The sequence below is a fragment of the Malus domestica genome, chromosome 08 (genome assembly GCF_042453785.1).
Source record: "Malus domestica chromosome 08, GDT2T_hap1".
NCBI lineage: Eukaryota > Viridiplantae > Streptophyta > Magnoliopsida > Rosales > Rosaceae > Malus > Malus domestica.
In genome coordinates this window covers 26,640,669-26,663,971 of record NC_091668.1, presented here as the reverse complement: position 1 = coordinate 26,663,971, position 23,303 = coordinate 26,640,669, and the positions used below count along the sequence as shown (strand labels likewise).

The window sequence follows — 23,303 nt, the reverse complement described above, 5'->3', positions numbered from 1 at the left end:
GGTGCAAAAGGTTCTGATTAGTCTTAGTAAACCTTATGATTCTATATGTTTGGTTATAGAAAACACAAAGTGTCTAGAGACTGTAGAGTTGCAGGAAGTAGTTGCAATCTTAAAAAGTCAAGAACAACGGTTTGATCTGCATACTGTTGATACTACTGGGAAAGCATTCTCATCTTTCTCAGTGAGTTCAAAAGAGCAGGATAGGGGTGAAGGTCAATCTGGTTCATCTCAGTTCCAGAAAAATTGGAATAACAAGGGCAAGAAATGGGGTTCAAAACCTAAGTTTCAGCAGAAATTTCCTGCTAATCCTGCACATAATGCACAGTCAATGGGGCAGATAGGTACAAAACCACAGTGCAGGGTATGTTCTAAGTTTCACTTTGGAGAGTGTAGGTATAAAGGGAAACCTAAATGCTATAACTGTGAAAAGTTTGGTCACTGGGCTAGAGAGTGCACAGTAGGTAAATTAGTGCAAAAGGCAAATAGTGCTAATCAGGTAGAGGTGACAGGGAACCTGTTTTATGCAAATAGCACAATCACTGATCAAAAGTGAATGGAGAATGGTATGTAGACAGTGGTTGTAGCAACCATATGACAGGGGATTCTAAGTTGTTGATAGACATGAAAACAAATGTGGTTGGCAAGGTTCAAATGCCCACAGGGGAACTCATGAATGTGGCAGGTTTTGGTACACTTGTGATAGACACTAGCAAAGGCAGAAAATATGTCAAAGAAGTAATGTACCTACCTGGGTTGAAGGAAAATCTGTTAAGTGTGGGGCAGATGGATGAACACGGTTACTACCTGTTATTTGGAGGAAAGATGTGTAGTATCTTTGATGGACCTTCATTGGATTGTCTTGTACTCAAAGTTGAAATGAAAAAGAACAGATGTTATCTTTTGACACTGATACAAAATGATCAGGTTGTACTGAGAGCAGGTATTTCTAAGTCTACTTGGATATGGCACAAGAGACTAGGCCATCTGCATTTTAGAGGTCTTCAACAGCTTAAGAACAAAGAAATGGTGCATGGTCTCCCAGTTTTAGAAGAAATGGATGAAGTTTGTGAAGGTTGTCAGTTTGGGAAACAGCATAGAGAGTGGTTTCCAAAGAATCAAGCGTGGAGATCAAGTAAACCTCTAGAACTGGTGCATGTAGATCTGTGTGGTCCTATGCAGAATGATTCTCTTGCGGGCAACAAATATTTCATGCTTCTTGTAGATGACTGTACAAGAATGATGTGGGTTTATTTTCTGAAATACAAGTCAGATGCACTGATCTGTTTTAGAAAATTCAAGTCCATGGTGGAATTACAAAGTGGTTTTAAGATAAAATGTTTGAGGAGTGACAGAGGGGGTGAATTCACATCTTGTGAATTCAAAAAACTGTGTGAAGATGCAGGGATTCAAAGACAGTTATCTATGGCCTATACTCCACAACAGAATGGAGTGGTAGAGAGGAAAAACCGAGCTGTGGTTGAGATGGCAAAAGCTATGCTTCATGACAAAGGACTACCATACTACTTATGGGCAGAATCTGTACTCACAGCTGTCTATATATTGAACAGGTGTCCTACAAGAGCTCTTGGAGAAGTAACTCCATTTGAAGCATTCAGTGGTCGAAAACCTGGAATTGCACATCTTAGAATCTTTGGTTGTCTGTGTTATGTACACACACCAAATGAGTTGAGACAGAAACTAGATGCAAAGAGTGTCAAGGGCATATTTATAGGTTATGCAACCTGTGAAAAGGGGTACAGAGTGTATGATCCTCTTAGTAAAAAGCTTGTACTCTCAAGGGATGTTGTGTTTGATGAAAATGCAGCCTGGGAATGGAAGACAGCTCCTGAGAACTATGTAACTGTGTTTAATCCTAGTGAGTTATCTGTGCTGCCTAAATGTATCTCATCAGAGACAACTCCAGAGGAAAATGATTATGTTTTGTCACCAAATCTGGCATTTTCTCATGAATCTGTAAGTGATGTGGACAGCAGCATGAGAATGACTCAAGCCTTTGATCACACTCCATTGAAATGGAGGAATCTAGATGATGTCTTGGCACAATGCAATCTTTGTATTATGGAACCTGAAAAATTTGAAGAGGCAGCCAAAGATGAAGCATGGATGAAGGCTATGAAAGATGAACTGTCAATGATTGAGAAGAATGCAACATGGGATCTGGTGAACAGACCAAGTGATAAACCCATAATTGGGGTTAAGTGGGTGTTCAAGACCAAGCTTAATCTCGATGGGACAGTGCAAAAGCATAAGGAAAGATTGGTAGCCAAAGGATATGCTCAGAAACCAGGTGTGGATTACAATGAAACGTTTGCACCTGTAGCTAGACTGGATACAATTCGGACTCTAATTGCTTTGACAGCTCAGAAAAGTTGGAAATTATACCAACTAGATGTGAAATCTGCTTTTCTGAATGGAGTACTCGAAGAAGAAGTTTATGTAGAACAACCAGATGGTTTTGTGATCAAGGGGAGTGAAGACAAGGTGTACAAGCTTTATAAAGCTTTGTATGGTCTAAAACAGGCGCCAAGAGCCTGGTATAGTGAAATTGATACCTATTTTGCTCACTGTGGGTTTGTGAAAAGTCAGAGTGAAGCTACTCTTTACATCAAAGCAAGGGGATGAGAAATTCTGATTGTTTCAATCTATGTGGATGACATAGTGTATACTGGGAATAGCACTGAGATGTTGAAGGAGTTCAAGGAAGACATGATGACAAAATATGAGATGACAGATTTGGGGCTCCTTCACCATTTCCTTGGTATGGGAGTGATTCAAACTCACACAAGCATATTTATCCATCAAAGGAAGTATGCTGGTTCTTTGTTAGATAAGTTTGGTTTGAATGAGTGTAAATCTGTGTTTACACCACTGGTTTCATCAGAGAAGCTATGCAAAGATGATGGCAGTGGTTCAGCAAGTGAGGAACAGTATCGAAGAATTGTTGGAAGTTTGTTGTATCTCACAGCAACTCGACCAGATATAATGTATGCTGCAAGCCTTCTAGCTCGATTCATGCACTGTCCTACAAATAAACATCTTGGAACAGCCAAAAGAGTGCTTAGGTACATCAAGGGAACTTTAGATTATGGTCTGGAGTATGTAAAGGGAAAGAATGCAATGCTAATCGGATTCTGTGATAGTGATTGGGGAGGATCTGTTGATGATAGCAAGAGTACTTCTGGTTATGCATTTTCCTTTGGCAGTGGAGTGTTCTCATGGGCCTCAGTGAAGCAGAATTGTGTAGCACTCTCTACAGCAGAAGCAGAGTACATCAGTGCCTCTGAAGAAACTGCTCAAGCCATTTGGCTTAGATTTGTTCTTGAAGATTTTGGTGAGATGCAAACTGAAGCGACTCCAGTACACTGTGATAATACAGCAGCAATTGCAATTACTAAAAATCCTGTTTTCCATCAGAAAACCAAGCACATTGACAGAAGGTATCATTTTATCAAGAATGCACTCCAGGAAGGGATAATCGATTTGGTGTACTGTCCAACAAATGAGCAGGTGGCAGACATATTTACTAAGGCTTTGTCTAAGGATCGATTCAACTATCTTCGAGATATGCTTGGTGTGAAATCAGCTCAAAACTTAAAGGAGAGTGTTGAACTATAAGTATTTGAGCTGAAATGTTTTAGAATAAGTTTTGTTTAAATTGGTGAATCCACTTGTGCAGGATGAGGCAAAGTGTAAATGTCTAGTTTTGTAAAAAATGCCATGAGTGCCATGTGTTGGTAGATCCATGAAATTAGAGAGATGTGTGTCTAGGATGAAATGTAGTAGTTTATGTGGTCCCAAGTTAAGGACCTTCAGTTAATGTAAAGCATGTGAGTGCTCATTTCTAAACATGAGTAGCAATATTCCTCTGTAAAGTTTCTGCAGAGAGAAGAACAAGAAACCGTTCGCTTTCTCCAACCTTTGTTCATCGTGTGTTTTCTGTACAGCTCCATCTTCATCAAAACTCTCATTGAAATCAAGTTACACTAACAACCTTAACTTCCCTTTTTGTTCTTAATTTTGGTTACTTAATTGGATTTGTTTTTTCTTAAATACATGAAAATCAACCAGGAGGCTTTTAGTGATATATTAAATGATTTTAATTTAATTTATCCCAAGATTTGAATTTAAGATCACTTACAAGTGAAAAATAATATTATCAGACGTGGTATTAAGCACCTAAACCAGTAATAACTAAATGATTGTTAAATGGTTCAAATCATGATATAACACCGTGATCGTCTAGTCCTTTGGTCACAGTTAAATATACTTTCAATTTGAGAACTTCTCAGCGTTTTTAAGCTCCTTCAAATTTGTAAAACTAAAGATGCATCAGTAGTTTTTCCTCCGAGAATTCGAAGTTGGCCTACCAGTTAACCGGAACATAAACCATAAGCGAATCAAGTCAATCAACATAATGTAGAAAGTGCGTGGCTGTAAGTTTTCACAGAAAACTTAATCTTGTATTTGGTTTGTTTATTTTCCTAATGTAATAGTTTTATTTTTTAATTTTTAATTGTTTAAAAAAATAGGACTAGCTAATAACTTCGTCATGATAATCCACAATTCTAGATCATGTAATAGATTTTAGAGTTCCTAGAGGATCTCTGTAAGTTGTGTTTCTTCATCTTTCAAACAAAATCAAAAGGAACGAGCCCAACCAAGTGGGTTGATAGCATATTATTATCTCCTCCCCAAGTGTTCCCAGTAGTCAAGGCACTTTGCCCGGAATTAGATCCTAAGGTATTAGATACTGTTCTATACCCCTACTCGCAAAGCCATCATTAAATTTCTCTAGCCGACCTCTTAGAGCCTTCTTTTTTAAGGCCCAATTTGCAATCTTGCCCAACACACGACACATTAATGAACAAAATCCAATTAGGGAGTTGAATTTTAGGAGAAAGAGTAATCCCGAGTATGGAGATCACATTTTCTCTATCACATCGGTGTACCATATGATGTGATAAGTAATATGTATATTTCACGTCAATTAATGAATTTATTTAATGAGTAATGCTATACTTACTACATGATTGTACCATTATTTGTACAATCCTTCTAATAGAGATAGGGCCCACCAACCTATCTCTATTGCCTTACCTCTATTAGAGAAATTGTATAAATGATAGTACATATATGTAGTAAGAGTAGAATAGCATTTTTGTTGTTTAACTGGATAGTAGTTGTGGAGCAAAAAATAATCACAAGGCGACACGTGGATTTTTGGGTAAAAGAGGACAAAAATACCCTTGAGGCATACCGAGATTCCTACGCACGAGCGGAGGACAATCATCCTTAACCAAGTCAAAAGTGCCCAAAATAGATAACAATTTAAAGCCTATTTCATCAAATCATTTCTATAAGGTAATTCCTAAAACCTAATTTATTCTATATATTTTGTATTCCATTATTTAGCTAATCAATTAGCTAAATAATATTTTCCTTTCATATTCCCTAAAAATTGATTAATTAAGGGATTAATTACCTAATCAATCCCCTAATCATCAATTAAAACACACATTCACACCTAAAAAAACTAAAGGGCCGGCTATCCCCATTCAAAACCTAATCCGTCACTTTTTCTACCTTTTTTCACCATTTCTTCCCTTTTATTAGCCAATTAATTCCATAACTACCAAAACATTTCCTGTTATGTTTAATTAGCCAATTAATTGGCTAATTAAACCAAAATAAAACCTAAAAACCCTACTTAGTGGCCGGCCACATTTCCTCTCTAAAGTGAACCAACCTAGCCCTATAAATAGGCTCCTATTTTCACCAAATATTCATTCCAACACCTTGGCAAAAATCCCAAAATTCTCTGAACACTCTTTCTCTCTAAATTCTAACTGTGGCATCGGAGGTTCTTCGGTCAAAGCCCCCCCATTCATCGTGGGCGCGTGAGGCTCTTGGCCTTAACCTAAGGTGTTAATTGTTTTGTAGGTGCAAAATTGTCCAAAATCAAGGAGGAAGAAATTTGCATCCACAAATTGGTGCTTTCATTGAGAGTTGAGATCCATACTCGTAGAAGACTCTCGCATAAAAAGAATTTTCTCTATTTTCTAGTCCATTTGAATATTTTTTCATACGTTCTTATTATTAGAATTTTTTATTTGCAAAGGTTCTTTGATCAAACGTATAAGAAAAATATAATGGCTAGAAATTTAGAAAATTCCACAAGTGAAAATTCTAATATTCAAGAAATGGGACCATGGCGATCCACGAGGCTAAATGTGATCATATGAGTGGCACCATCGCTATGGGGCTCCACCATGGCAACCACCACGGTGGCCACCATGGTCACCACTACTCGCGACAAGGTTCATGGCACCGCTACCACGGCTCGAGCCGTGCCATCCAAGGCTCACGACACCAAGGCCACGGCCCAAGCCATGTCACTCCAAGCCCAACGCGAACTCAATGTGTTGCTAAGCCGAGCCCAAGCCTCGCACCCATGTGCATCACACTCCGAGCAGTCTGCTACCGCCGAGCAACCCACTCTCGTGGCCCAGCATGCTCCCGCCGAGCAGCCCACTATCATGGCCCAGCTTGCTCTCGTGGCCCAGCCTGCTCCTGACGAGCAGCTCACTCCCGTGGCCCAACCTACTCCCACCAAGCAGCCTGCTCTTGTGGCCCAACTTGCTCTCGTGGCCCAGCCTGCTCCCGCAGCCCAGTCTGCTCTCATGGCTTTCCAAGCAGCCCAAGTCGACCCAAGACTATCTCAACCATCTGGACCTACCATCGAGCCGGGGGCATTCTCACCACATTTTTTCGTGGATTTGACATTTCCTAACTCAAATCTCAAGCCCGGAGTCTACCACCCTTCCACTGCCCAAAGAGGCACATTCTTTCCAAAGCTCTTCCAATCCAAATGGCAAACAACACTTGTCTCAACAAGTCGTAGAGTTGACGAGCACCCTTGCACAACAGACAACCTTGGTGAATCAACTTTTGCAACGCACCAGGATCCAACGTGCCCCGGACGAGGTATCCCGAAGTAGGACAAGGGCATACGAACCTTTCCAGCAGCGTCCCGGCAAGCAGCCACTCGACCAGCCACAAGCTGAGCGTTCAGGCAGTGTACACTCCTAATTGGGCTCCCGAGATATCGTATACTCTCGTCTTAGCTCGCAGAGGAGCGTGCACTCTCGACTAGGCCCACGGGTGAGCATACATTCACGGTTGGGGTCACACTCCGATAGTCGACATAAGCAACCTTTCGGGCAAAGTGTTCATTCGTGGCTAAGCCCACAAAGAGCATCATCCACCTCACATCGGAATAGGCAGCACGACAGACGGAGAGAAACATTTATTCAATCCAGCTCAAGTTCAACCAACAACATGCGAAGAACTCGCTCGCTTGCTAGGAACGCACCACATGCACTGCATCTGCGGTATAGACGAGCTAAACACATGGAAGAGCAACCTAGACCAACAAGTTATGATTAGGGGTAGCCGAGAGCTCCGCTACCTCAACAAAGGCAAATTCAAGAAGAAGTAGAGAGACTCTTGACCAAGCGATTGCACGATTTCCAACGCAATGAGGTTACCAACGAGGCACTACGACGAAACATAGCTAACATAAGCAGGTCACCCTTCACGGACGAGATTGAGCAGGCAGAGCCTCCACGTAAGTTCAGCATGCCACATTTCACATCTTTCAAAGGGAATGAAGACTCGGAGAGACACTTAAAGCGCTACCGAAACGCAATGATCCTTTATCGAAACAATGATGATCTCATGTGCAAGATATTCGCCACCACTCTACAAGGTGAGGCGGAAGATTGGTTTTACACCCTGCCGCCACAATCCATCCGAAATTTCTACGAACTTTCTTTGGTTTTCACCAAAGAATATTCATCCTATCGCTCGATCAAAAAGAAGTCCGACCATTTGTTTGACATCAAGAATAACCCAAATGAGTCACTTCGTGACTATGTGAGGAGATTCAAAGCAAAGAAGGCAAGGATAGTCGGATGCAACGACTCGATGACTAAAGCAGCCTTCCAAAAAGGCCTTCTAGCAGACCACCCGCTATTCGAAAAATTGATCATGAAAGAAGATCTAACTCTGGCAGACTCTTTTGCTTTGGCAGAGAAGCATGCACTTTGGGATGAGGCTCGCCAATGCACATTTAAGGACTTGAAGAAGTACCCGACATCACCTCCCTAGAAGCAGCGGATGACTTTCACATGTTTGACGGTATCTAAAGTAGCAATAAGCTTTACCATTATGCGAGAAGTGTTGGGGGCCCGACTACCTGTATTCTACAGTTCAAAAGCTATCATCGATGCTATTAAAAATTCAAAAGCTAACTTTGGCAATAGTTGTTGTAACCCAAAAACTTAAGTTTTACCTTCAAACGCACGCAGTCATCATCATGACGCACTATTCTGCCGAATCCAAACCCGCGACGATAAAGGCGTAGACCCTGGCAGATGCAAAGTTTTCTGACGAACGCAATAACTCGGCCCAAAAGACACGCCGAAGGCAGCCGAGCACACTTTAACCACACCTGTTCCCTCAATGGAGATTTCTAGCGTTTGTATGTAGACGGCGCATCCAACTACGAAGGCTCATGAGCAGCTGTGGTTCTTGCCACCCTAGATGTTTCAATGCTCGAGCAGTAGATCACTCTAAGCTTCAAAGCATCTAACAACGAAGCAGAGTACGAAGCCCCACTAGCAGGCCTTCGAATGACAAAAGACTTGGTGGTGAAAAAGCTTTCAATTCATTCCGAGTCCTAGCTAATCACCAGCCAGACTACTAGGGGCAAAGACATGATGATCGTGGTAACCGACTACTTCACAAAATAAGTAGAAGCAGAGCCCATGACGATCATAGTTCAGATGGACATAGAGCGCTTCATATGAAGGAGCATCATTTGCCGATTTGGCATCCCTTAATCCATCGTCACGACAACGGCCCGCAATTCGTGGGCAAAAATTTAGCGAAGTTCTTCCAAAAATATGGCATCAAGCAGAACATGTCTACGCCAAGGTATCCTCAAGGCAATATGCAGGCCAAAGCATCCACTAAGATAATCTTCGACTGCCATAAGAAATCCCCCACAAATAAGAAAAACAAATGGCCAACCGAACTCCAAGGATGTCTATGGGCATATCGCACCACTAAAAGACAAGCAACCAAAAGGAGATGGCCACAAGCTTAAATCTGGTAGAGGAGAAGTGCGAGCAGACTATCACTCGCATCGCAGCTTACCAGAAACAATTCCTCTCCAGCTGCAACAAAAGGGCCAAGATCCGACAGTTCCAGCCCAGATATCTAGTCTTAAGGCCTTCATCACTGCCCGCAAAAAAGGCTCCAAAAAGACGAATCTCATCTGGGAAGGTCTGTATAAGATTAGCAGAGAAGGCGGTAAGAGTAATTACACCCTCGTCACCAAGAAACGGCAAAAAGATCAAAAAGCAGTGGATGGCCTACAATTTGAAGAAGTACCATGTGTGACCTCCCGCTACATCAAAACCCGAAGACTCAAGAAGCTCGATGGGCACCACCTCACAAGCTGAGGACTATTCAATTGTTATGCAGTTCTTACCTTACAGCTAAGTTCTCGTTCGTTTTACTCGTTTTTTCAATGAGGAATTCAGAAGTAATCACAAATTGGCTCGGCTGCATACTTACAACAACTGATCACTCCTGCACTTCAAAAGAAGACTGCGCCCTACTTAGGACTCATCACAGGAATTGCGCCCCCCGAAGGACTAACCATGTTTTCCAGTGCGAGAGGGTAAACTAATTGCTCTCCAGTGCAAAAGGGTAAACCAATTCCCCGACACCCATATGGGTCAGCTTTCCAAGACGGGAGGATAAACTTTACACTTTGAATATCCAAACGTGGATGAGCATGGCTGCCCTAGTATAACTAGATGCACGATGGCTTGCGCTGGGATTTCTAGAAGTAGCCTACGCGAGCAGTCTCCTCATTCCCAGTAGGCGAATCAGTCTCAGCAGTATAAGGAATGGGCCTTGGCGCCACTTTAGCAGTAGAGTCCATCTTATCGCTCTTCATAATAGCAAGTCTCTCCAAAGGTGAACCGAACTTAGCTCTCAACAGACGTCTTGGTACAAAATTCGGCACTAGGGGCATGACAAGACCTTTATGCCGAACAATCATATCAGCAATCGTACTAGCCATTCTTGACATGGCAGGCGCTACATGCTCAGATCTAGCAGCCTTATTTTTCGTCCTCTTGGAAAAAGTCAAGTCAATCACAAACCTGGAGGCAGTCAGTGAACCCGCGCGAGCAGCGAAAGAAGTCTTTGGTTTTTTCTCAGCCGGCATCTCTTGAGCAGGCAGGGAAGATCCCTTTTCCCACCTTCACTTGCAGTAAGATCCACAACAGTGATTGGGCGAGCCAATGTATCCGCTTTGATCATATTCACCTTCTCTTTTGGGAGCAGCCCACGTTTCTCCTGACAAAGAGAGTTAAAGTAGCCAACGCCATTCGTGGTACCTAGCAGGAGAGTTCAACCCAACATTCCAGCAGCTCATGAGGCCCGCAACATCTTCATTTCTCTCAATCACCGGCCTAGCTCGCATCATGTCCAAAAGCCTAAAGGGACATGAGCCATGTGACTCGCCTAGTACTGCGCCCCAGCGCCACAATCCGCGGCCCCAACCACACAAGCTGCCTTTGGTTCTAGCCAAGTCGAGTAGCTTAAAGCAGTGGTCCCTGCCACAATATCTCCTCAGCCCATGCTGAGCCGACTCCTGACCCATGTCAGCCGACATGCCGCATCACTCTGACGGCTGCCCCGCGGTAGCACCATCCAAGAAGAAGACAAGGAAAATTAATTTTTTTACCTCAGTGCGGCACGAAGAAGACGAAGAAAGCAACAAAAGACGATCTTTTGCACGGGCAAGATGTAAAAGATTGCTAGAGGAGGGGGAACAATTATCCTCTAAGCTATCTCTCTCTTGTAGGGTAGAATAAATCGCTCTCCAAAGTTGATTTAATAACCCACTTAAGGTGGACTTAAATAGGTTTTGAGAGAAATTTATTTCCCTTTCCTAGAAGGATCTAATTTCCTATTAAAGAGAGAATCAACATCAAAATAGGAAACAATCTTAAGTTTCCTAAAATAAGAAGATCTCTACACTTGCTGCCCTTTCCTGCGAGTAGCCCAACAGGTGTGGGGCATTTGTGGAGCCAAAAAAAATCAAAAGATGACACGTGGATTTTTGGGTAAAAGAGAACAAAAATACCCTTGAGGCATACCGAGATTCCTACGCGCGAGCGGCGGACAATCATCCTTAACCAAGTCAAAAGTGCCCAAAATAGGTAACAAGCCTATTTCATCAAATCCTTTCTATAAGGTAATTCCTAAAACCTAATTTATTCTATATATTTTGTATTCCATTATTTAGCTAATCAATTAGCTAAATAATATTTTCCTTTCATATTCCCTAAAAATTGATTAATTAAGGGATTAATTACCTCATCAATCCCTTAATTATCAATTAAAACACCCATTCACACCTAAAAATACTAAAGGGCCGGCTATCCCCATTCAAAACCTAATCCGTCACTTTTTCTACCTTTTTTCACCATTTCTTCCCTTTTATTAGCCAATTAATTCCATAACTACCAAAACATTTCCTTTTATGTTTAATTAGCCCCAAAATAAAACCTAAAAACCCTACTTGGTGGCCGGCCACATTTCCTCTCTAAAGTGAACCAACCTAGCCCTATAAATAGGCTCCTATTTTCACCAAATATTCATTCCAACACCTTGGCAAAAATCCCAAAATCCTCTGAACACTCTTTCTCTCTAAATTCTAACTGTAGCATCGGAGGTTCTTCGGTCAAAGCCCCCCCATTCATCGTGGGCGCGTGAGGCTCTTGGCCTTAACCTAAGGTGTTAATTATTTTGTAGGTGCAAAATTGTCAAAGATCAAGGAGGAAGAAATTTGCATCCACAGTAGTTGTATGAATCGTTTGACACACCACATGATACATCAATGCGATACAAATATACACTTTTATCCATTGAGATATAGACCTCATGAACATCATCATTTGACAATTTTGGTTGGCAAACTTTCTCCAAGGTGAAAAGTAAGGTAAACGTGGTACATCTAAGAGCCTTGTTGCTGCCAAGACAAGTTTAATTTGTACCCTTATGATCATTTTTCTAGCAAAGTGACAAATTTGAAGGACAAACATATCTAATGTGCTGCCATACATTATCATATCACAAAAAAATTGATGTTAACAACGACTTTTGCTTCGTGCATGAAGTTTTTTGAAAGAATAAATAACAAAACAAAAACATGAAGGTGATGAGATGGTGCTTCCTCTTTTTCGAAACTGTGATGTATATATTCTGGCTATTGCCGGCATTTTATCTTTATAAGTTGTCAAGGCAATTAAAGGAAATTGTAATCTTCACTTGGTACTTAGAATTCTCTCGAGTTTTATTTTTTGTCTTAGGAATAGGAGGTCCTTTGATTGACATCTTTTTTTTTTATGGTGTTCGTCAATTAGGTTAACGAAGTTTATTCTCTTGTAGGTGGAATTTTATCAAGTCAGCCGTGTATGAAATTACATCCACATCTGGTCGTTGGCTTAACACGTGAGTCAACCTACTTGAATACCATAAATGGAGTTCACTATAAAACCAATTAACAATATAGAGACTTTTAGTTATATTATTGGACGTTTGAGATCTTTAGTTTAGTTTTGAGATACAATATTTTGAAGTTGTGAGATTTTAAATTTAAGTTCTGAGGTTGTTTAATGATGATTATCTTATACATTGATAGGTTTACAGACTTTTTGTAATACTTTGACAAGGTTGTGAATTTTTCATTTAGTAGTAGATCCAATATAAACAAAAAATCGAACCAAATCAAACTGCAACATTAGTGAATCAATCAGTTTAATTCCTTGTGGTTTGAAATTTTGACAAATCAAGTTGTGTTGTTTTTTTTTTAATAAACAATATTATCTATATTAAAAAAAAATTGTGAACTAAATTTCATAATAAGCTAATAATAAGATGTGTTGTTCGTAATTTGGACCGAAAACCGAAATACTCCAACCGCGCCCAAATCAGCCTTGTCATGGACTAGATTGTACCTTTCACGCGCCATATGGTGCGGGAGCCTAAGAAGAGTGTGGCGAGTGATGAAAGGAGGTTATGTGTCGCGTTCTGAGGCCGGCAATACAAAAAATAAAAGGCGCTTTCTTTGTCCCCCAACACATCATTTCGTTTGGCCCATGTTTTTCTCTGTCCCCCTCTAAAACTCTCTCACGCCCTCTCCTCTCCTACGTAACTTAATTACTATTATTGTTAAAAAAAACTAATTAAATGATTTCTAATTCTGTAATTCCACTTGCACCCCAAGTTTTTTTTTTTCCCAATATTCTTTGCCCATACAGGCATTTACAAAAATAAAATTACAAATTATGATGGTTGTTTCCCACATTTGCCCTTTTATAATGCATGGTGGGACCCTGGTTGGGTAGGGCATGTGCATGCAGCCTGTTGGTGTGGATCCATTGGAAGTCAAGTCATGCATGTGAGTGTGCGAGAAGGAATTACGTCACATCATAACACTGTTGCAGTAATATAAAGACAATCTTTTTATTCGCGTATCTTAATTTTATTGGAACGATAAGTGATTTTGTACTCGTACTATATTCTTGTTCATTGACATAAGACATCATGTAGCGGTATAATTGTGTCATATGAGGTGAGTTTATGGTTTTAAAGTAGGAGTTTGGATGTAACATGGGGCAATAAGGAGGGGAATCTCTTGTTTAGAATAGGAGAGAATAGTAGAGAAAGCAATGAGTGGGGTGGTTAAACTTGAATTATGAAATGTTTGGCTATTGTAAGGTGTTTGCTTTTGGTTTGCATTTCGTAATGACTACATATGTTTCCATGTTTAGTGGCAATTAAACCCTAATGCTTTGCTTGTTAAGTACTACAAAGTGTGCACATCCACATAATGACTAAATAATTTCACAATTTATTGGGTTTTGCATCGATGATCTATACAAAGTGAATTATAATATTCGATCATAAGCAAGAAGTTTCGTGAATCAGCAACGAATTTAACTACTTTTATTTAAGAACTCCTTCACAATTTTGTGGAGCCAAGTATCTGTCCTGAAATAATAGAAGCATATAACGCGTGCTAAATATGTCTATAATTTTTTATATCCATACTAATTTAGAGTAATATTAGGTAGATTTATTAGACCACATTTGCAAACCGTAATAAGCATGTTAATTAATACTTAAGTAATAATTCAATCATCAACAGAATTCACCATTTCGAATTATATAGAGAAAAGACAAAAGAAAGCGTGAAAAAAAAAGAAGATGACTGGAAAAAAAAAAGACAAAAGAAAGGGGAAAATGTGTATACAAATAGTGGAAGTTTGTGATAGTATTTTACTTACTCAAGTAATGAAAATAAGCACGTTAATCAATACAAAATAATAATTCAATCATCAACAACTATATCATATAATTTATTTTAAACTGACGGTTTCGTAGCCTTACCCGACAAAATATGATGTGTGTGTGTGTTTTTTTTTTTTTAATTAAGGGGGATGGCCTCTGGTATCTGGATATTGGAGGGCAGTATGATTAAAAGCCATGCCCCTAATTCTCAGTTAAAGTTAGAGCATGGTTTAGTGGGTAAAAGTGGTATTTATGCAGCACCCCACGCTCGATGAAAGAAAAGGAATCACTGCCCAGAAATTGTAAGACAGTATGATTCCTCCATATATATCTGCGTATGCTGTTGCTGCTGGTAGTGCTAAGTAGTTGTCAAGCTCAGCAGTGCACACACACATCCTCACACTCACAGAATATATCTGCTTTTGCTTTATTAGGACCGTACGATGTGATCTGATGCCTACCAAAAACTCATCCCATCTTGTATATTTGGATTCAGCCTCAGCATCCGCCATTTGCATGGACAATTGGGCATGCACTCTCTTGTTTATGCTATCAGAATTTTAGGGAAGACAAATAGTATTTTGCATTTTTATAATTTGGAAATGCGTATAATTAAAAAGATGTTTAGTATTCATATTTTAAACGTCAAATAAATAAATAAATAAATAAATTCATGTTGGTTGGTAATGCTTTTGTAAAATAAATTTCAAGATGATGGTGGTGGTGGTAGAGAGTGGTTGTGGCAATAGCGGGCTACGGGGCAATGGTGGTGGGAGTGGTGATGGTGGAGGCGATAGTGTTACAAGGTGATTGTGTTAACACAAGTTGTAAGAGATGTTTGTAGCAATGATGGTTATGGTGGCGGAGATGGTGAAAAAGGTGGTGACCTAAGTGGGCGGTGAAGAATGTGGTGGTGGTGCTGGTGGCGGCAATGGTGGTGAGACAATGGAGGTTTTAGTGGCCATGATGGCTAAACGATAAGATAATTATATAAAATTTATTTAAAGGCTTGTCAGCCAAAATGATCCATAAAATTAACTTACCTCTTCAATTTGGTCTCTGACAATATTAATCGATAAATGTTTTTAGCACATTACAAAAAATCAAACGAAATCCGGGTAGAACCACATTAATGTTTTGCATTCAAAGTCAACTAGAAGATTATCGATTTTTATTCTTAGGGGGTGAATTAAGGAGTTAGGTTAATCTCATAATCATTTCAACTAAAAACCTTTCTCTGAACTATGTGAAGATGAGGATTCAAGTGAACAGAAGACATTATTCTAGTCAACTTAACTAAAATCATATTAGAAATGACATTTTATCACAGTAGTAGAAAAAAGTGTTACCCTTGCACTACCGTATAGGTTCGAGGCATTGGCTCCTAATCTACAACTTATCTAAAAAATATATCGACAAAAAAAAAAAAAAAACCTAAAACCAGATGATCGTGACACTTTGTTTTATTAATGTTTGTTATTTTAATACAGAGAGAGAGATGCACATCGGACTGCTTCTCTTACTTTGTGCCGTATGGAGGGTCCTGAGGTCTTTCTCTCTCTGTGACTCTGAGCTTCCTGTCAGCCAAATCAAAGACCTGTTCTTCAATCCAAAATTTGTTTTGCTTTTTCTGCAGCCACTGATCCACCCAGTCGTTTCAGGTATACTCGCCGTAGTCTCCAATCACTTCCGCCTAATCGTTTCATTTTTCCGAATTTTGGTTTCTGGTAATCTTCACTTCCAGTGACACTGAGTCACACTGAGTTTTCTCTTCTTTTTTGTTTGTTTTGATTTCAGCTCTCTCTTTCTTTCTTTTCCCTGGTTTTGGGTATCTCAGACTTTGAAGGGAAGAACTGGTTTTTCCGTTTTTATTTCTGGGTCTCTCTCTGTCTCTTGTTTTGAAATTTTCTTTTTATTTACTTGCATTGAATTTCCCCACAAAACCCTTTATTTGTTTATGGCACACAGAGAAACAAGGCTCATCAATTAATTTTTTTTTCTTTTCTAATTATATATCAAAGTTCTATAACCATTTGTCCTGAAATCTGAAAACCCACCATCAATTTATTTTATTTTATAATTCCTGGTTGTGGCTGTGATTTGGTTTCTGAATCTCTGTAGATATGATGATTGCAAGTTGATCAGTAGATTGGTCTTTAATTTTCTTCAGTTGTCTGACCTGAATGTAAATATTGACAAAATCTTCAGCTTCACACTATTTAATTTTTTAGTGTATCCACTGATTAATTGTTATACGAGAATATGCTGAATGTAAATATTGACAAAATCTTCAGTTCTTTTATTTCTGATTAACTTCTGTTTTATGGGCGTTTTTCTGAAGATATTTCATTCCATTTAGCAGGTTTCAAATATAGATTGAGTGATTTAGCATTGTGAATTGTGATGTCTCCGCCACTGCTTGGTGTTGATGAGGAGGAGGGTCAGAGCGATGTTACATTATTGGCTTCTTCGGGTTCTATGGAGAGTGTATGCCAGAACAGTTTGGAACTGAAGGAGCGAAATTACATGGGATTGTCTGATTGCTCTTCGGTAGACAGTTCGAAGGTCTCTGCTGTCTCTGATGGAAGTAAAAGTAGTCTGCATTTGAAGGCTACAGAACTTAGACTTGGGCTTCCTGGATCCCAGTCTCCTGAGAGAGACTCAGAGGCGAGGGTAATCTCCACTCAACTTGATGAGAAGCCCTTATTCCCGTTGCATCCTTTAAAGGATGGCCACTATTCTTCATTGCAGAAAACAGTTGTTTCGGGAAACAAGAGAGGTTTCTCCGATGCTATGGATGAGTTCTCAGAGGTAAAAGCAACTGGTTTGCTTGAAGAGAGAATTGGATATGTTTATTTATTTATTTATTATGTCTAGCTTTACCATCACCTGATTTGTGATGCAGGGGAAATATGCTAATTCAGAGGTAAACCTGTTACTGTCACCCAGACCTTCTCCAAACTTTGGACTGAAATCTGGTTCTGCACTTGAGAACCCTGGGACTCAACCACCCAAAACAAAAGAGGTGGCACCAGCAAAGGTAGTACAAGAGAGGCCTCATGCTGTCAACAAAAGCAGACCGAATCATAATGAAAATAGTACTAGCGGTGCACCTGCTTCCAAGTAAGTGCGAAAAAATTGCCTTACCACTGAAATTTATTTGGCAGAAAATTTGTACTTTGGCCTTTCACAATGAAAATGGAGTCTCAGCTTCCTTATATATCAGGGCGCAGGTTGTGGGTTGGCCACCTATAAGATCATTTAGGAAGAACTCATTGGCCACTACATCAAAAAACACTGAGGAAGTAGATGGAAAATCGGGCCCTGGTGCTCTGTTTGTCAAGGTCAGCTTGGATGGTGCACCTTATTTGAGGAAAGTAGATTTGAAAAATTACTCTGCATACCAGGAACTTTCTTCTGCTCTTGAAAAGATGTTCCGCTGTTTTACCCTAGGTGAGCAGTTGCGAACATTCAATGTTTACAGATGTCTTAGCGAAATATGAGTTTAAGTAGAAAGTTTCTGCATTTTGTATGGATCCAGTTACTGCTATGTTGGTATGATTTCAGGTCAATATGGATCTCATGGAGCTCCAGGCAGAGAGATTAGCGAAAGCAAGCTGAAAGATCTGCTTCATGGCTCAGAATATGTTCTAACTTACGAGGACAAAGATGGTGACTGGATGCTCGTGGGCGATGTTCCTTGGGAGTAAGTTCTCATTCATCCGCACAATTGTTTTTCTACTAAGTTCGTTTTGTTACGTACATAATTGACTTGCCAGTGATACAAAAAAGCTTAAATCTCAAAAAACGGCCCCTTTACAACTTAACTTTTGCATAGGCTGGCAATGGAGTTACATTTTGTATTAAGTAGCACGGATTTACATTACTTTTTTGGTAAGGGTTACGTTAGTTTGGCTATAATTTAAAGGGAGCTGTTATCTGCACTCCGCTCTAGTAAAAAATATAATGGCGGGAGGAGTGCAGGATGCGTATTTTTTAGTGCTAATAACATACTCAATATAAAATGTGAATTGATTTTGAAATTTTGCAAGTCAATGAACTGGTGAAGGTGTGTTTTTTTTTTTTTTTTTTTTTTTTTGGGTTTGAGCAAAATGGTGAACTTTCATGGATAGGTAGGTATCTTTGTCGATTGTTTATACAAGCTTCTATATGCTGCATACAGCATGCACGTAACTTCTATGTGCACATTAAACTTGTTCTATTGGAACCCTAGATTAGGACATCAGTTTTATATAACTTGGGATGGCTTGAACTTGAATAACATGTGGAAAACTTATAAACTATGACTGATGGAGGTGAAACGTGATATTGTAATGTGTAACCCATAGAACTTGATGTTAGTCGTTATTTATGGTCACTGAGGGGGACTCTTGTTAAGCAATGCAATTAAAGTATATCTAAAGAATCATAAAGATGTGAATGTAGATGTAGTTGCATTTACCTTGTCAACCATCAACTTATATAGATGTAGATGCATTTTACTTCCCTTGTCCGCCATGTATTGAAATGAATAAGGCAGCGTCACCAAGAATGGCATCTTTGTTATATCTATGAGTTATAAGCCAACATGTCATGATGTTAGTTTAGATATTCATAGGCATAATTTTCCAAAAATTCAGAGAGTCATAATAATTATTTTATTTCTGTAATATATGGAAACTCTTATTTGCATCGTAATGAGACAGAAAATTAGCTTTATCAACTATTGAAAACAGGTTTTGCATTATAGCGCAAAAAGGAATACAAAGTTCTGCCATGCTATAGTTATCAAGGAACTTCTTAACCATTACTAAGATAGATTGTTTCTTATTCTAAGGAGGTGATCTGTTTTCTTTTGTAGCGCTGACCTCTCATGGTCATAACTAGGTGTGATTGCAATGTTTCAAAATTTGGGCATCATGGTTGGTGAGCTTTAATGTGTTGCCATGCATGGACGGTTTATGTTACTATGTGCCTGCATCTATTTATTTGCCATTTTGCTTTGATGAAGTTAAATATGTTCAAGTGTAATGTTGATTTTGAATATGTACCAGGGCTTTTTAATATTTTATTGTCTTAAAAGTCTGATTCAAAATATGAACTTTTGACAGCATGTTCATTGATACCTGCAAAAGGATGAGGATTATGAAGAGCTCAGATGCCATCGGCCTAGGTGCGCATATTATATTCTGTTATATTCCATGGATTATCATTAATCAGGATCACAGAATTAAGACAGCCTTTCACTTTCCCCTACGATTAAGATTTGCACTTTACTGATTTTATTTCAGCTATAATCCAAAGAAAACGTAGGTTATCCAGGGAGTTTAGTTTTATCTGTAAATTTGGAACTTTTCCTTGTTAGGATTGCAATGGTCGCGAACTAATTGGGTGCTGATTATGGTGTTAGTTTTCTTTAGTACATAATCGAAAACAAATAATTAGGATTGAAGTTTCAAATACTACAGGGTAACAGGAAGGCGTACATCCAATATGCTGTTTTATTTATTCAAGTTTTATTTAGCAGATAAGCACAACAAAGTTTGCTCTCATTTCACCTGTATGTTTCATAACTTCAGCCTTCCAAGATTTTACACTATCGATCTTAACCACATTTAGATTATAAAAACTAAGTTTTTGATAAGAAATTGGGCCATGCTTATTGCTTAATTATGGTTTCTTGTGAGATGCTCCGTATTCAACCTTATTCTAGTATATAGAGAGGTGCAGGGTACATTGGTGAGTTTGAATATAGCATATGCATATCCCACAGTATCCTTGTCGTCTTTGTATTTATTTTTGTTCGTTTTATGTGCAGCACCAAGGGCCATGGAAAAGTGCAGGAACAGGAACTAGCCGGTAATATACAATGTGATGTCTTCCATCCAACAGTCTATGAATTTGGAATGAAGGCAATGCCTAAAACCACGGCAACCGGATAAATCGGAGTGCAAGGATTTGTAGATCTTTGGGCTGGACGGGACATCACAGGTGGCTGGTCTTGTTATCTTAATACCACATCTGTGTTTTTTGTTTACCGTGGATTCATGTTTCCGAGCGTTCTGTTTCTAACTTATTGACGTTATCAAAACTACCGAAACTCAAATCTCTGCAGTTGTATGTGCACAGGTTCCTGTTCCCATACAGGATCCTTAAGTTTGTAAAGTGCCAATTGTTTGGGAACCCTTTGTGATGAATGCGTGTGATCTAAAACTTCCAAGTTTCTTTCATTCTGCCTCCATGTATTCTATCCCCTCATATTCCAGGGCATTTATCAGTTTGGCCCCATTCGAATTCCGAGACCGGACGAAGGCCGGTGTTCGGCGGCTTTATTATTAAGAACTTTGTAGGGTTTATGGTTTGTGCTTGAATTATTCAGATATTGCTGATATCAGTAGGTAGTGTTTACTGGAAAGGTTAGGGGGTCATGTTCATGTTGCGGTGTTTGGATTTATTTGTGTAGTTTATGGTTGAGAAATTGCAAATGGGGCCAAACGGCCCAAAACCGAACAACTAACCATGAATGCTCCTGGGCAACTTATATCTGGTATTATTTTCTGGTGGTTGTAATTCTATTTTATTTTTTGGTACAACTGATATTGGGGGCGTGGGGAATCGAACTCAGGACTTTAGAAAGCCTTGGTTGAAGGAGTGGTTTGGATAAGATAAGTCCAATTAATTTGAATATAAATCCTGTCTATGGTGGCGTTAAATGTATCATGGATCGTAGGGACGGGCATGGTCCGGTTCGATTTGGTTACTCCTCAAATCGTGTATCTAATTGTATAGTATTTTTGGTTTGGTTTGGTTTGGTTCTTAAAATATAAAAAAAAAATCAAGAAAAACACTGAACTAAACCGGACCGACTCAATTGCGGTTCAGTTTGGTCGGTTTTTGGTCATGGGTTTGATGTGAGGTGAGCGGAGACGAGGGAGGTGATGAGGGTCGGATCGGAGTCTCAGGATGCGTTCGAAGTCAACAACCGAACCTTAGACATGGGTTCGAAATTAATCCAATCTAATACCCAAAGCCTAATCCAATTCAATCCAAGCCAGTCCACCAAACACGCTGTGGGAGCAAGAATGAATCCTCTAAAGTCTTAAACTAAAGTGAACTAAGTCATGGTTTTGACTTCAAAAAGAGAACTCTTAAGTTGTTCCTTTCCTCATGCACAAATATGCAATCATCTGGTAATAATATTGAACGTTTCGATATAATCTTTGGCTTCTTAAAATTCGTTTCAGCTGAGTGGAGTGCGTATCTTTGTTTCTCTTTATCTTCAACACCAGTAGCTCATGTATTACTCAGTTTAATCAACTGGTACAACCACCAGAAGCCCACATATATTCGCCTAAGTCGCCATTGGTTTATATACGATTCAATTGATATAATTATATTATAAGTTAAAGTCGTGGATTGTTTTGATAGATTGTGTTGTCATACACATGTTTGAACCAGGACGGAGCCATGAAGGGACTGGAATGGTCTCGGGCTTATCTTGACATTTTTCTACATAGTAAAAAACTAGAGTATCCATATGGTCCAACTAGATTTCCTTCATTGGGTTCAATTTGAGACTGGTGGCTATTATTCAGCTAACCAGCATCCCTATGAGTTTTGAGACTTAGGTTATCAGAAGACGGAGAGAGAGGAACTAGGCAAGAAAATTGGTTTTTAATTTGCTTTATTTTTTTATTTTATTCCTTGGAAGTCTTTTAATATAATTACTTTTGCTATTTCTTTTTTCTTATTTTTCTATTCCCCTCCTGCTTTCTTTCTCTGTTTAAAGGGTCTTTCGTTTGAATCTGAGTCAGGGTACTAGGCATGGAGGTTGATTGAGGAAGAGGATGACAAGAACGACGTCATACCAAATCTAAATGATGATGATCGGTAGCTTAGGACACAACTAATCTTTATTTTTGTTAAATCAAAAGAACATTTTAGAGTGAGACTTTGGGCTCAAATAAATATACATTAAAAAAAAAAAAAAAAACCTCAATTGATCTGGTGGTAGAGATCATATTCATTCATGTTTATCAACTTCTGACAGCCTATACAATTGATCTAGCCTTATTCTGTCAAATTATTACCTGCCTCCAAATCCATATATGCCCATTCCTCCAATTACTAATGCCAAAAAGGAAAACACCCTTTTCAATCTTTGATGCAGGTCCTTTGCACTCAATTAATTCCATCACAAGGACAACTGATCATGTGCTCGTAATCGTTCATATACTTTTGTTTATTTTATTATTTGTTTGGAAGATTTCCTTCACTTTTCCACACAACGAATATTTGCTCATTACGCTAAAGTGATGATGATACTCACCACATTTTTATCATGGTAGGATGAGTTAGTATCTACAAGTAAGTAGTGAATAGACATAAATCCTAAACTTTAAATTTATTTAAAAGTGATAAATAAAATGATGAACATTACCAATATTTAAGGGTAGCGAGCAAATACGTACCATACCCAGATTACCTTTCTTAGTGCCATATCTTGGATTAGTCAGCATCTACAAATAACCCAAAAAACAATAGACCCTTTTGAGAAGGAAACGAATATCAGTCAACAAAGCAAACCATGGAAAATTTGGTCGGTTTGACCACAATTAAACGCAAAAAAGGTTAATTAAACATTTTTTTTTCAACTGGTCTCATTTGATAAAAGTGGCCACTGGTTAATTAAATAAACAAATCTGAGATGTATACATGTGAAGTAGGGAGGAGAATTCTCTCATTTTCTATTCTTATTCTCTTTCTTCCTCTCTTTTTACATATTATTTTTTGTTCTATTGTCTTTATAAAAAAATTAATATAAGAATTTAATGTGTTAAAAG

The 23,303-nt window shown here is 39.0% G+C and overlaps 1 protein-coding gene across 5 annotated transcripts; it reads left to right on the top strand.

Annotated features, from left to right (window-relative positions):
* Positions 1–15,953: 15,953 nt before the first annotated feature.
* Positions 15,954–20,875, top strand: IAA2 (auxin-responsive protein IAA8-like). Of its 5 annotated transcripts, XM_029106294.2 has the most exons (8): positions 15,954–16,121; positions 16,258–16,338; positions 16,823–17,271; positions 17,366–17,583; positions 17,687–17,913; positions 18,028–18,166; positions 19,572–19,633; positions 20,279–20,690. In XM_029106294.2, the coding sequence occupies exons 3-8, from the start codon at positions 16,864–16,866 to the stop codon at positions 20,314–20,316; spliced, it is 1,092 nt and encodes a 363-aa protein (XP_028962127.2). In that variant the 5' UTR covers positions 15,954–16,121; positions 16,258–16,338; positions 16,823–16,863; the 3' UTR covers positions 20,317–20,690.
* The last annotated feature ends 2,428 nt before the right edge of the window (positions 20,876–23,303 follow it).

What these genes read in the sequence shown, in the direction of transcription:
- IAA2 (XM_029106294.2), top strand. Translation starts at nt 16,864, where the DNA reads ATGTCTCCGCCACTGCTTGGTGTTGATGAGGAGGAGGGTCAGAGCGAT. An exon ending in CTATGGATGAGTTCTCAGAG is followed by an intron (nt 17,272 to 17,365) that starts GTAAAAGCAACT and finishes TTTGTGATGCAG; the next exon opens with GGGAAATATGCTAATTCAGA. An exon ending in CTCAGATGCCATCGGCCTAG is followed by an intron (nt 19,634 to 20,278) that starts GTGCGCATATTA and finishes TTTTATGTGCAG; the next exon opens with CACCAAGGGCCATGGAAAAG.